At 43.9% G+C, this 15420-nt stretch overlaps 1 protein-coding gene across 2 annotated transcripts in view; it reads right to left on the bottom strand.

Moving 5' to 3' along the window:
* Window positions 1-15420, bottom strand: part of cdkal1 (CDK5 regulatory subunit associated protein 1-like 1) — a 196421-nt gene that overhangs the window by 83482 nt on the left and 97519 nt on the right. For both annotated transcript variants that reach the window (XM_076012947.1, XM_076012948.1), the window contains one exon: window positions 8319-8485. In XM_076012947.1, coding sequence (XP_075869062.1) covers window positions 8319-8485 — 167 coding nt within the window. The remainder of the gene's footprint in view (window positions 1-8318; window positions 8486-15420) is intronic.

Below are 15420 nucleotides of genomic sequence, written 5' to 3' on the forward strand. Positions count from 1 at the left end.
ATTAAGGGCCATTGTGCAATGAGCCCTCTTTAACACACAGAAAGTAAAACGTGCGCGCGCGTGTTGTGTTGGGTGCGCGTGCATGCACACGCACGTGCGCACAAACACACACACACCCACACACACACACACACACACACGCGCTCACTCACTCTAACACTAGCTCAGTAGCAGCGCCACGGGGGGTTGACCACTAGAAGCTCCAAATTAAAAAGAATTAATTTAGTTGGAAAATGGAGGTTGATTGCTGCGCGTGCGAATTAGGAGACCGGACGAGGGAGAATGTCAGACACTGACAGAGGGGAGAACTGTTGAAAGCTTCCAAAAAACAAAGAACAAAAAAAAGAAGAAGAAGAAGAAGAAATTCAATCAGATTCAATCAGTTCAGAAATGATTTCTGGCTTCTTCTCGAAATAAACTGTCCCCCTGCAGTTGATCCACGCTTCTTGGTGTATTTTTAGGGCTTATTTTTTCAGTTTAGTTTCTGAGAGGCTTTTATTCACTAGAATAAAGCAAAAAAGAAAGAAAAGATGTTGACATGCTAACTTGGCAGTTTTGAGCGTGACATTAGAATAAGAACATTAAAAAGACGCTATGATGGAAAAAAGACTTCTTTTTTAAAAGCCTAAATCTTTACACGTTTTTCAGATTTTTCAAGCCTCACTCGTCATTTGTTGTTTATTCGCCACAGACATGCATGCGCAATATACAGAGATTTCAGCATTAACCATTTTGAACCCCCTCTATCCACTTCAACACATCTATTGACGACACGGCTTTCCATATTTCCACCTCCGCGCGCGCTGCTTGCGATAAGGCGGCTCTTCTCGGTCCCCGCCTTGACCGCGCCGACGGCGTATAGAAATACGCACAAAGGGAGAGAGAATCCTCCTTGTTCCCCTCCAGTTCACTGACGCCACGTTCCAAATGACCACAAATGCGGCCCCGAAGATCTTGCGCGTACGCGTGGGACGGCTGAATGGGCAGCGGGCAGATGGCATTCTAGCTTGAGTAGCGGAGCAGCGCTGATGGCAGGCGGGGATTAATCTATAAGGGCAGGATTTTTCATTCAGACAAGCCATTTATCATGCGTGAGCGGCTCCCTCTGACAGCACACAATCTTCCCTCCAATGATTATACAGCGCCCTGATAAGGATCTCTTTTGTTGCCGATCCCTGTGGAGTTGAGGCCTTTTAAAAAATGTTCGACCCGCCGCTGACAGGCAGTTTAGTGAGTCTGAACTTAAAAAAAAAAAAAAAGAAAAAGAAAAAAGAAAAGCGAGGATGACGCGATGAGGAAGATATCGCTCACTCGTGCCCGTTGGCAGAAATTAAAGAGGCTGCTTTATTGCCGTCACTCACGGGTGGCGAGCACGGGGCTCAAAGAATTCTGCAAGCTTGAACAAGCCAATCAGGCGGCTCGGCGAAAACTGTGTATTTTTGTTTTGTTTTTCTACAGAAAAAAATGAAGATATCATTGTTTTTTTTTTTTATTGCTATCTGCCGCTCGGTGCCCACTAGGCTTCACTTTTTCATTTATGCGAACGCGCAATCCTTTCATCTCTAGTCGATCAGCTCAGATATACATATAAACCAGATAGGATCCATCTTAACTGGCTTAGCTCAAAGGATTTACTATCTACCCCTTCAAATCTGATATGACGGATAAGGACATATATGGGGGGAAAAGAGCGAGAGAAGAAAGATGAAGCTCAGTCAAAAGCTGCGTGCTCCGTGCCTTTAATAATATTCTTCATACCGACTGCTCTGTTCCCTGACCTCCCTGTTTAACAGCCTCTCGCTCTCTCTCCCTCCCTCTCTCTCTCTCTCTCTCGCTCGCTCTGTGTTTTAAAGAAAGACATCCCCAGTTTACACTGATGTTCAAGGATGAAATACTCCAGCAGATAGTCATGTATACATAACTCAACCGTGTTTCTGTTGCTGAAACCAGCATTAAAGAGAATCCAAATGACAGAAACACGCATCCATCTGCATTTGGTCGAGTGTCAAATTGTCTCTTACCGTGTCTTATTTATATCTGGTACCACTTTGCAAAAAGGGGGAAAAGATGTGACAGGAAAGAGAGGCCTTGTTTCAATTATTATTTTTCAATATTTTTAAAATTGTTTCAGGTGCAACAAGCATTTTTATTTTAAAAGCAAAGCAGAGCTAACTTGAAATTTGCTTGACATTTCATTGACAAGCACTAGTTAGTCTTCATACGTTGATCAATTTGTGCCAGTTTGTAAAAGGAAAATCCGAAGCTGAGCACTATTAATATTGCACTATTCCTCTTGCTCTTGTATTGTGTAGGGTGAAGACATGCGACTGGTGACTGCAACACGACGCACACGATGCCCAGAGTGGAAACGCAGAGGGAAAGGGTTGCCGACTGGTTTAAATGAAAGTTCCGAAGGAAAGCCATTACAAGCACTTAGCTGCATTCACTCACATACACAGAGTCACACATCACACAGTAGTAGCAGGGTTCACCCTGGGGAGTCTGGCAAGAAATGTCTGCATGTGCACATCCCAGGATAATAAGTTAGGTGGCCGCGCTCGCCTGTGCATGTGTGCGTGCGCAGGAATAGAGTCATAAACACTCACTGTGTGAGGCAGCACATAAAGAAACTCAACTCCCAGCGGTATTAAACATTTCAAACACTTCTGGCTGCACTTGATTATCCCTGGAGGTTGTACTGAGCCCGCGGCACCTCAAACAGTCGAGCAAAGGAAAAATAAGAAAACGCTGTATTGAACCGTTTCGGTCCCACGAAGGAGGGAAACTCATTCCAATACAATTTATTTTCTTATTCCTTTTCAGCAATTTTCTTTGTGCCATTTCCTGAAAATGTCAACATTTGTTCGTACAAAACATTAACCAAAAAATCACAGCAATATTAAAAAAAAAAAAAAAAAGAATGTATGAACACACCATGATGAGTTTTCTGCGGGTGTATGACTCACATAACTGAAATTACATCTGTGTCTTAAAAAAATGGAGGGACGATGAATATCTGCTCGGAATGGGCTTCGGCCGTTTCGAACCGCCGTCCTTCTGAACGGGCGATTCGGGTTGCAACGGATTCTCTGCAGCCAGTCAGGGCTCATCATTTAGGAGCAACATCAGAATAGCTCGGCAGCGAGCGCTGATTTGGTGCCGGGTCCCCTCACACCATGCTACATTAGGCTGCTAATGTGAAGAGGCTCCCAAAGGCTTCATTAAAATGAAAATGGTCTGAGAGGGTGTGTCTGAGTGTGTGCTCCAGCTCGGCCGTGCCTCTGAGTGTGGAGGTGATACGTGTGTGTGTGTGAGTGAGTGAGAGAGAGAGAGTTTTTGCCTGTATGTGAGCGCCCGAGTCTGGGGATCTGGGGCATGAAATGATGACAGCAGCCGATGGAGAGACTCTTCTTTTATTTTCTTTCTCTCTGGGTTTTGTTAATCGGTCAACATCAACATCTTGTGAGGCTTCTAAGGTCCGTATTTCTTCTTCTATGTGTTTGTCTAAAAGTCATTGATAAAGATGGACGGATTTATGGTGACGTCACCCTTTGGTTTGCTAAAAACCCGTCTGGAAGTCTGGAGAGTGGTTTCACAGTCAGCGCCTTCTTGAGCTTCCAGTCTGTTCTGAAATTGGAGGATTCCTTATTTGGATGTGTGGGCGGTACCAGAGGTGAGCAATGATTGGAGCATGAGTGCAGTGCCCTAACTAATAATCCTAAACCTACTCACTGATAATCTGTAGTAGCCAACTAAACTTTAGCCGTTCCCACTACTTTATCATTTTTACTTAAAATTAAACCAAAATCAGACAAAGTGGAGATTAGAGCCGAGCTGCTGGATTTTTTAAAATAGCGATTTAGACCAGAATTTGGAACAGTTTGTAAAGGTGTGAATTTAGTGCTCTTTGGCCAATTTCAGTCTTTTTGCAACCAACTTTGGCGGCCCCTGCAGGCCAAACGATGAAATGCAGGCTTGTGGTACTTCTGCCTCATTGGGAAGCTCAGTCCGCCTTTTCATCCAGTCAATGCTTAAAACAGACTCTGCCACATCGAATCTTTATAGTGTAAAATGGAACTGAGGAACTTGGAGTGTTCGCTGTCATCAAAACGCGTTCAGCACGAGGCCGAGCCTAATTCTTTGTCTCTGTGACGACGTCTCAGACCCAAACAGCAATTACTCTGAGTGATGTAAGCCAAGGAGGCTGTTAGGACGCGTCACTCTTTTTTCTTTTTTTTTTTTCCACCCGCCGACACTTCTGCGTTTGTCTAGTGTTCGTCTCGGCTATCTGCCGAGAAAGCCTCAGCATCTGCCCTCCAAGTGAAGTGAGGCCCCGTGGAGGATGTTTAATGGAGAGCTGCTATTCATTCATCTCAGCCTGACTGATTGATGCGCACGAAGAGGCTACTTTCACACCTCATTTACCGAGTCTGCGAGCACGCCGGATTCAATCACACAGCGAAGATCGCGCTAGCATATGAACAGGTGTCTCTCACGGAGACGCACGCACGCGTACGCGGCACAACCGGAGGCAGGCAGGCAGAGTCTGCGACTGAGCCGCAAAGTTTGCCGTTAATTTCTTTTGACCCTATTTGCAAAGCCTTATCGGAGGGTTTAAAATATATTTATATCGTTTTACTAAAATCACAGGGTGAAGGCTGAGATAGTGAAGAAGGTTAATGTTGTTAAGAAGGCATCGGGAAGCACTGCACGGTGTGAAAGAAGCGAGAGCCTTGACTCCTGAAGCAAAACGACGAGTGCGGAGGAAGAGGGGGAAAAAAAACCAAAGAGTGACACCACCAAAGACATTTTACTTGCAACTGCTCAAGTTAAAATAGCCCACTGATGGCGTGATGCAATCAACTAAAATGTCAGAGACAAGTGGCCGATGATAGGCGATTGGGCCTTTAACTGCTCCAATCAGCAAATTGTGCTATAAGGCTGTCTCCATCTGTCACGGGAGGAGAGAAAAAAGCAGGCTGCACACGGGAAGGAACGGCGCGCTTTGGGTGTGAAAAGTGTTCGCCTGAGTGCGTGTCAGGCAGGAAGTGGAGAGGTAACTTGGCCTTTTCAGCTTCAATCACAGCCATTCAGCCGCAGGCTGTTTTATAAGCGCCGGGGTTGCTCGAGAGAAAAGACAAGAGGTTGTAATTTGGCCTCTGACACAAACGCAGTTTGGAAGTTCTTAGGTATTGGGCTCGCTTGTTACCATTACGCCTTGTTGGCGCTCTGATTAGCGCCGTGATGGGAGGAATTAGACAAAGGACAGAAGAAGTGAAGGTAGACTAATCAAGACGGGCGAGGAGAGTTTATTTTCTTAACACAATCAAAGTGATTAGCAGGAGCCGGATCGTGATCAAAGCAGAATTGCAGCTAATATACTTCATGAGGACTGTGGAAAAATGAAACGCCTGAATAAAATGGAGAGCTCAACTGATACCTAAAAGCACTGAAATTACAAGAGATTGACAGCAGAGTTCAGAAGGGTTGGCGAGTTTGCCAGAAATTATCACAAAATCTTCCTGATGTCAATTATTTTTCGACTCAAAACCCAAGTTGCTGCTTTCAAATGATATTAACTTAAATTTGCAATCTTTTCTGCTTACAGATCTTTGCTCTCTGAATGCGAGACAATCCTTTGGGTTCGTTACTTATCTAAAATTAATGAGGTAAATGTGCTAAAGACAGCTGGGAATGGCTCCAGCAACCCCCCGCGACCCTGCGTGCAGGAGAAGCGGCTGTAGAAGCCAATGTGCTAAATAAGAACCAATCTAGCCAACCAGGCTTATGTAGATTGAAGGAAGGAAGAAATGGAAAGTTGAAAAAAAAAAAAAAGTTGAATAGACGTCACCCCAGGAGGTTGATTCAAAACTTAAGGTAAAGTGTATGACGGTAAAAAGAGAGTTCAAAATAATTGCGGCAAACATTTAACTGGATGAAGACGAAACAAGGTTGAAATGTGAAAAACTCAAACAAATGTCTTAAAAACAAGGATTCGAAAAGACTAAATAATGGAAAATCTTCAGGTTGAATTGACACCTACTGACTGTCAATGGTACGTGTTGAAAAGCACTGGAGCGAGACAAAACGGGGAGAGGGGCTCTGACGAGGGGCTGGCCGGGGAAAAGGGAAACACTGCGGAGGAGGATAGAAGCTGAATGTGGGACAGGAGCAACAAAAGAAAGAAATGATAAGTTAAAGACTGCTACTCTTATCTGTTCTTATGTAGGTTAATTGACTCAGGAATTAAAGCTAAAAAGATATAATTCAATTCGATGTGCGGACGTTGACAATAAAAAAAAGGGGGGCCGCTAGCATATGAAACGGCTCTTAGCGTACACACACTCGCACCGACCAAGCGAGTGTGTCGTCCTAGTATATTTCTAATTATCAGTTAATTGTTATTCCCTATCATTAGGAGGGTGGTTTTTTAATTGTAATGTAGCCAAGCAGAAAGCCCACCTATACATGTGGGGGACAATTAGCCACCTCCATTAACCCCTGCTTAATTACAACCTCCACTGCTGCTTCCCACAGCACTTTCCCTCTCCTCTTACCCCTCGTCTCTATCCCCGGGCCTTCAACCCCATTTTTTTCTCTCTCTTTTTTTCATTTTTAATTCTGCCCTCATTTTTTTCATTTATGATCTCCACTTTTTTCTTGATTGATGATTTATAAGTACATCTCCTTTGAACCCTATTTTCCTTCCTCTTTTTTTTGAAATGGAAAAACTTCTGTTTTAGTTTTCTAGGTTATGGCCACTCTCGAATGATGTTGTTAAATAGCCTCGTTTCAACTTTCAACTGGCCTTTTTCCAAGGGAGAATTCAAGACGCAGCGGCAGCGCTCGTAAACTTTTAGGTGTGTGGCTGAAAAATGATTCGGAGAAATAAAAGAGTTATTGAGTTGTTATGATGAAAGGCAGGATGAGTTTCTTCACCCACCAAACATTTTTAAATCTTAAAGATCAGAGGGAGAGTGTGTGTGTGTGTGTGTGTTGCATCATTCTCCACAACTGGAGAACTGAGGAAAATTTGCTTCAGAGAGTGAGGGATGAAAAACACAGTGCAGCCGTGTTGAGGCACAGCCACGTGTCTCTGCTGGTTTACTGTATTTTGACAGTTTCGGGGGGCAAATTTGCAATACACGTTTCAGGATGGTCAAAGGAGGGAAAGACTTAAAGGGGCGATACGCGATTTCATCACTGTCAGATAAAAGGCAATAAAATGAATTGCTATGCGAAGCTCTAGTGGTGTTATTTCTTCTGGGGCAGCGCGTCTCACAAACTGTGTCTGTTGATACCGACCCCTGTCGGGCAGGGGGGAAATGAGAGGAGTTTGGCTTTGGTTTACATGCTTGCGCTTGGCTGCCGTCTCTAGTGGCGCATAAATAGATAAATAAATAAATCACATACCACAAGTTTAAACTTTCTGTTAGTTGGTACGACCTTTTTAAAAATTAACAAGAACTTAAAGTCAAGGCTTCGCCGGCCAATTCATCATGATTAGATTGTTTCATGAAACAAAAAAAAATAATGAAACATAGCATGGAACAGAACACAAGAGGCAACCTGTTGAATTTGTGAGAAGAAAACATTTTCTTTTTTATTCTCGAACAAAGTGGCCTTGACAATTCCGCTTGGGTAAGTCAACGTACGTGCGACACCCTCATGTATTAACCCAGACGTATCTACGTTTTCAGGCATCATACTTCATTCATTGGAGCCATTTGAAAGCCATTATTAAATTATTTTGAGCAGAGGGGGGGTTGACTTAATTCTCCGCAAGGATTAATTTTTAGAGAGCAGAATGTGTCTGAATGTGCCGGCGATCCACCGACGGTGGAGGGCGGCGATAACGCACCGTAATATGTTGCCATTTAAATGATACAAAAACAGGCGTCTAACGGTCAGCGGCAGACGTGGAAAAAAGAGAAAGCAGAAGCGGCGAGTCTGAGGAAACCAAATGAGAAAGAGTGGGGATAACAATGTCCATTGTTCCATTAGGAAAGACAATAACGGCGGATAAAATGAGGTTGCTAAAGAGGACACAATGGTCCTTAATTGACTCATTAGGGAGAGGGGAGAATGGACCGCACTAATGAATGGACTATGAGCGTCGGAGCCAAACTGCTTGCTAAGCAAAAACGAGGGAGGCATTCAGTTTATTGAATTAAGGCCGAGCAATATTATTTGGTCCGCAGAAAGGGATAGCGCGGCAGACGGAAAGGGGAGGAAACGCTTTTGTGCGCACTTTTATTTTTATTTGGTGATTAATCTGCGACGGCGGTGGCGTGGCGGGCCGTGAAACGGGCGCGTACCTCGAGATGCTCCAGGATGTAGGGCGGGTTGGTCATGCCCAGCCTCAGCATGGCTCCTTGGGGGATCTCCTCCACCAGCCTCCACAGCAGAGTGGGCAGATCAGTGCCGATGTCTCGGCCGTACGCTCCTGTGTCCTCACTCGTCAGCCAGATCTCACACACTCCCTCTGAAGGGGGAAAGTAAAATGAATAAGCATAAAAAACGTAGAAAGATTGTCATACGTGTGTCATACACAAGCATCTGGAACTTTGATCTGGAAAGGTCTAGTGCAAAAGATTTGGCTTGATTTATGACTTTTATATTGGTAAAAGCAGATTGCAGCAACTCTATAAATTTGTCAAAAATGCTTTTCCAATTTCATCAGCCAACCCTTCACTAGCATGGATCACACAATCCATTTAAAAACAAGAACCCCAAGTAGCTGTGTCTCGTCTGGGTTTATTTTTCCACAACCCTCCAACCCCCCCCAACACTTTGAAGGTCAAAGACATCGTGAGGGCACGCGCACTGCCGGCTTCATGCCAAATTAGAGCGGCACTCAGCGCTGAAGCTTAATGATCTCAGTGTCATTTGGACGCAGGTCTGGCAACACTTGATTGCGCTTCCAAGATGTATGTTAAGACATATCGTATGACGCAGGCCATCCGCAGTCGCCGGGGCGAGAGCCTTTACGGAAGTAGACGCGCACAACAAGCCACGTGCACAGAGAGAGTGCACGGAGAGAGTGCACGGAGAGAGCGCCATTATCATTAGCTGTGCAGAGACGGACAGCAAGAGGCATGCAGTCATTCACAGAGTGAAGATGGTGTTTGGCTAATTGGCCGGCCGTGTTTTGTGTGCGTATGTGCGATATGCGAATGAGTGTTGTGTGTGTGTGTGTGTGTTTAGAGGCGTGCGCAGGCCAGATAGATTAAAGATGATGACGGTATAATTGTCCTGAGTGGAAGACTTTTCCAAAGCTCATCATCATCATCATCATCGGCATTAAGACGCACTAATGATGTGCGGAGCCACCGGTGCCTAAAAGCATCATCAAAAACATCCATCCATCACGTGTGATCACGCTGAAAAGCTAATGCACGCACTCAGAATCTTTTCAGGATATGATTTTCTCTTTTTTTCCCCAACTGTTTGAATGAAAAGGGCCGGCAGCCTTTTAAAAAAGGATCTCTCTTGATTTTTCCAACAACATTGGGCACAGGTTTGTTTGTGCAATAATCCTGCTTTTTAAGCAACTAAACAAGTTTTTAAGCTATTTTCGGTGGCGGCAGATGGAAGAGGTGAGGGCAAATCTCTGGGCACCTGCGCGTCGCCTTGTTTGGGGTCGACTGTTTGGACTGTGCAGCAAAGGTCGCATCACTTGTCTCCATCATCGACTTCCCAGGAGTGCCGCTTTTCCTACACGTACAACACCGACGGCATCACTTTCTACACACGCAGCACTTTCCTCCGCAACACTTTGCCAAAAGACCATCTGAAAAGCAGGGCAGGGCCGGCGTTCAAACGGCCTCGGAGCCAAAACCGGCACGTTCCAAAACAACATTCCAGCGATTCTGCGTGCAAACCTCGGCCCGGCTGGCCAGCTTGTGTATTGTCCAAGTGCCCCCGCGTGGTTCCCCGTGTTGTTTTGTGATACACTGGGTGAGGTCGGAGTCGTACGTACGGTAGATCGCCCTGATAAACCCAATAAACCTGCCCCCGTGGCCACTGCCCCCCTTGGCCTGCTCCGCGCTCCCTCCTGCGTTGCGTGTGCCAGAGGTGTTGCTGTTGGCCAGAGACGCTCTTTCACCAGGAAATGCAGAGCGGCTGCCCGCTCCTCTCTGTCGGCTCCGACGCACAAAACGCAGCTGCTTCCTCTGGCACTCGGCGCCCAGCCGAGGGTGGGTCACCGAGCAGATCGCCTCCCAAACCCTTATCAACGCCAGACCATTTGTCAAAGGAAGATCTGCAAATCTAATAAAGTGGAACTAATTACCTTAGATTTTGACGACCTGAATATCTGATCATGCTGAGAGTGAAAAAGTGCCTCAACCGGCAACGCAACAGGTGGACTAGATGGTAAGCAGTTTACCAAGTTGTGCCTGGACATGTGTCCTCCATTTATACATTGAGCTTCTTCTTCCCCCCCTCCCCCCTGTATTCTCTTTGTCTTTTGCATTTCTTCTCTCGTATAGATTATTTGAGTTTTGCATTTGTGTTTCTGCAGTCTTATTCATTATTTCCACTACATTAACGTAGTTTTATACTTTTTCTGTAATTTGTTTACTCTCTTGTTCTCTGCATGCTATCCCTACAGTGTAATTAGTAAAGATAAAGAAGAAACACGTGTGTCCACACTTTCGACTGGCAGTTTGTGACTGAATTAAGTTCATTCTGTCTTTTCTTGCGATTACTTCTCGTTGTTTTTTTTTTAATCTCAGACACAGACTCTCATTTGGACACTCTGATGAAGGTGGGAGTATACGCCGAAACAAGTCAGGTAAATAAAAACCTTAAAAACCTACAGTATGTCTGAGATAAAAGAACCAACAAGAAGTAACTGGTAGTGTATATTTACATGTATTGTAGCATTGACAATAAAGCTACTTTGAACCTTGAACCTTTCTTGAGGTAAATGGCAGCAAAAGCGATGCAGACATACTAATTCACTCCCAGTATTTAGTGCACTCCTGCACCCCCTCTCCCTCCTTTCACCTTCCAGCCCCAACACTGTTTGCTTTAAAAATCACACACCTTTCAGCCAAGAGCTGTTTTTCCATGTCAGAGCACAGCTCTGCGGCATCCCAACAGTACTAAAACAGGGGCGGGGAGCGGAATATGTTTCCTAAAGCCAATTAGCATCATCTGAACTCTGACATGGTGGTGCACAAAGAGCAGAAGAAGAAAAAATAGTGCATGGAAAAATGGGCATTGCAGGGAGATGTTTCAGATAGATAAATAAATAAATAAATAAATAAATAAGGTGTGTGAGGGTCATGGCTACAGCTAAACATAACACAATGTTGTTCTGAGGCTTTTGTGCAAAGACACCACCGGTATATGGTCTTCTATCAACGCCTACAGCAAGTGGTGAGGTTTTTTTTTTTTACTTACTGTGAACATGAGAATCCAATTTTCCACACAATAAAACATTTCTTTGCTTCATAGGACCTGGACTAATGTGAAATTTACATTTTGTTTTTTGAAACAGAAAGTTCTTAACTCTCTTTGTGCTAAATTGTTTCTCTCTGTTCACTTAAAAATATTAAGATGCATCAATGCATGAAAGCATAATGTCAACTAGTTCTACAAAATGTAAAACGCTATAGTGACATTTCTTTTACAAATTAATTACAAATGAAGTGCAGTACAAATGCAGGTCAGTAAACTGAAGTCCTGGACAGAAAACATGGTTCTCTGGGTTCTATGAATATTATATTGGACTTTCACCAGTTTTGTACAGATTGTCACAGAGATTGTGTTGTGTGATGGCAGGTTTGTCATGTCTATTGCAGAGACAGTTCAGATGGTTTGAATATCGTGGCTGGCAGGTGTTTACTTACATAGATGAAAGAAGATATGATTAAGCTGATAAAGGTGCAATATTTTAACCATAACCTAAGTATAATACCACCAGCGTGTCAAATTCAAATTGTGTGTGTTGCTTGACCCAAGTCTGAATTTTTATTTTTATTTTTTGACAGCTGAGCACAAAGAGATATGAAATTGCATTTAGGGCTAAAATGAATGTATTTGACATGTCACTAACAGTTGTGTTTTCAGTAATGTGTTTGTGAGGTTGCGCCGTCCTTGAGCTTCTGACCACAGAATTCTAATCAGTTCATCCTTGAGTCCGAGGGGACATTTGTGGCAAGTATAATGAAATTCCCACCATGCATTTGTGGAATGTCGCATTCATGAAAATAGGACAGCCAGATATACTGAAAGCATAATGCCTCAAGTCACAGCTGTGGAAGAAAAATATGAAATAAATGTAAACTAAAAAGGGGCAAGGGGGGGTTGGAGAAAAAGAAAATGAAACCCAGATTCCAAGCAGCGTTCAAGGAGGGAGCGAGAAAAATCTCCTGGCCAGAACAAATTCCACAGAAGCGACAGAGATGGAAGGAGCAACAGTCGGCTTCAGTCACCGCAGGCTGTGTTCGCTGGCCGACATAACAACATAACAGAACCAAAACAGTAATGACTGTTCTGATTTCCATTTGAATATTTTGTGAACTGAACAGATTCATAAATCTATCAAAATAACAATATTTGTCATTTTAAAATACATGTTTAGACCTATATCGAAGACAGGTTTTAATAATGTGATATTGGCTTTAGCATAGAATGGCTTCAAATCACACGAGCATATAGTGCGGCGGACCTCTGTGAGTCATTATAATGTTTGCACATAATTTCACATTGCCCTGTGTCCCGCTCCGCCTCTAGATAAATGCATGTGAAGAGTGGGAGGAGGAAGGAGATGAACGCTTTGAAGTGTTTGCTTTGAAGAAGCATGACAGAACCAATTGATTCAGGTGATTGGGAGTTTTAGTAAGAGCCATGGCTGAAACAGTAAAATGGTCTTAAATTACAAACGAGTCACACGCGGCGCCTCACCATGACCACACACTTTCATTTCATGCCTGTTTTCTGTTGGTTTGTACATTTTGTCATTGACACAAAAAAGCTTTAAATTGAACTGAATATCACAGGGATGAGCTAAATGTCACATAAAAATTGCCGCCATTTCCGACAGGAATTACTGTGACAAAATTAAATTTAAATTTCCGTCATATTATTAACCCAAATAATAGCCGTTCTAACCTCCTTGAGTAATGAAAGAAAGCAGATTACGAGGGATGTGCCGGGTGGAATCGCGCTCTTAGCCTAGAAAGCGTTCCATTAAGAATATGGCTGGGTGTCAAAACGGGCTAATGAGCGTCGCATGAAGTCTCCCGCTTCTTCAGAATGCCGAAGATCCGTAGCAGATTTTTCTGGCGCCGCTCCAACACAAACAGATGACACTTTCTGAATTGTCGACATATCATGGTCATTTCACTGTGTGCAGTTTGATGACCGCTTGTTTGTGGGAACGCATGCATGACCTTTTGGTGCGTGTATGTATGTGTGTGTGTGTGTGTGTGTGTGTGTGTGTGTGTGTGCGTGTGCGTGTGTGTGTGTGTGTGTAGCCACCTATCTGGTTTAAACTTCCATGAAAATCTGAGGGGAAATGACATTCTTCTCCAGACATAGAAGATGGTTGCAATTTTGCTTGACATTATGTTTCCTTTTAGAATTAGCTTGAAATTATTATTATGCATAAGAATGTGTTTTATTGTTTTGCCTACCCATTACCCAGATAAGCATTAAGCGCCCAAGCCGGCGCTGTTCGCTGACGGACACATTGCAAATCGGCCCCATCTCTACCCCGTATACAGGCCCCAGTATTCCTATTTGGTTTAATCTCTTTGGGACGCTATACATTTTCATTGGCCGCCGCAGGCTATGTTGTTTCACAGATTGCAGATTAGATTATCCTATTTAACAGCGCCACCACCTCTATTTTCCATAGCGCGAGTCGGCTGATAGTTAAGCCTGTTAGTGTACAAACAGTACACGGAGCAGCAGAGGCTGACAGGAAAACAGCCAGTACGACGACGAATTTATACAATCGTGGAACGGATCGAGATCTCGGGGCAACAGCCAATGTTTACGGCTCAAACGCCTATAGACACACAGCGCAGGCTCGGTTTCATTAGATAACCAGTCATTTCACAGGTATGCTAATTGAAAAGTAATTACGAGCTGCTGTGATGCACAGGTGAGGCTAAGAAAAGATGCAATGAGCAGCAATAAATCTCTCATCTGCTTAATGTTAAATAAAACATAATATCTGATAGATTGGGGACTGTGTGTGTAGACTGCGATACGGGATTGTTTGTTAGACTTTTAGTACAACTTAATGCGACAGCCCGCCAGTGTGTATGCGTGCTGCCTACTGGGGTTAAGCTGACGTAGCTTCATTTACAACCGCACGCAGCCCTTCATGCATCACGGTGGCTTAATGTATACCAACATGCTTAGCCATGTGCCGCATTGTGTCACGGGGTTGGGGGGTGGGGGGGAGGTTTAATGCAGCATAATAGGATCATCTTTATGTGCATTTAATCTTCAACACTGCCACCCTGCAAACTAATCTGATTGTGCATGGCCTAATGTGCAGCAATAACAAGCGGCGGCCTCGTAGCTTCAGCTGTGGTTCGACGCTGCTAAACTGACAGCAGCCAACACACGTTTGATCAGACAGTCACATCTGGATAGATATGTGTAAGGTAGATCTGTAACGGTGAGAAAGAAAGAGGGAAAATGTGATATTAGCTGGTTTCCATTACAGATTTTCGCAAAATAAAAGCGATATTTCTAAAATTTCAACAAAGTACAATTACGATTTGCAGGTGTTTCCATTGAATGGTGTGAAGCTATATCGATATGTCTGAAAAAAACACTTCAGGAGAGCGTAAAAGCCTTTTGCCAATATTTGAGAGGTTTTTCCAAGTGTTTCCATGACCAGTTTTTTATTGCAATATTTAGGTTTTTGGGCAATTCTAGGGGTAATGGAAACAGCTATAGTCTAATGGTATAATACGCATTTACTTATTCTTCATCCGGTTAATATGTAAATAGGTAAATACTGCCATCAGGATATGATGTATATATGTACGTGTGTGTACACACACACACACACACACACACACACACATCAGATATACAACACTACGTAGAACTTTTCAACACTGTAGTGTTGCACCACTGACTGAAGCTCCGTCTGACCTTCGATCACGTCAGTCCCTGTCGTCCCGTCCCCTCTTTCCTCCCCCTTCCTCCCCCACCCTTCCCATCAGCCTCCACAGTGACCCTCCCACCCGTCACTGGACAGTCAACAAGCAGTTTCCTCTGTGCCGACTGTCCTTCCGTCACCATCTGCCTCATTTTTCACAGATTCACTGAGATAATGAAGTTCAGCTCCGACACAAAACTGGTGGTGTATCTTTCATTTTGTGCTCAATGGAAACCTGTGTACGACATGAAAATCTGCAGTAGGATGGTAACATGTTGGGT

Source organism: Nelusetta ayraudi, unplaced genomic scaffold, assembly GCF_046127955.1.
Source record: "Nelusetta ayraudi isolate G7.1 ecotype Tasmania unplaced genomic scaffold, CSIRO-AGI_Nayr_v1 ptg000136l, whole genome shotgun sequence".
Taxonomy (NCBI): domain Eukaryota; kingdom Metazoa; phylum Chordata; class Actinopteri; order Tetraodontiformes; family Monacanthidae; genus Nelusetta; species Nelusetta ayraudi.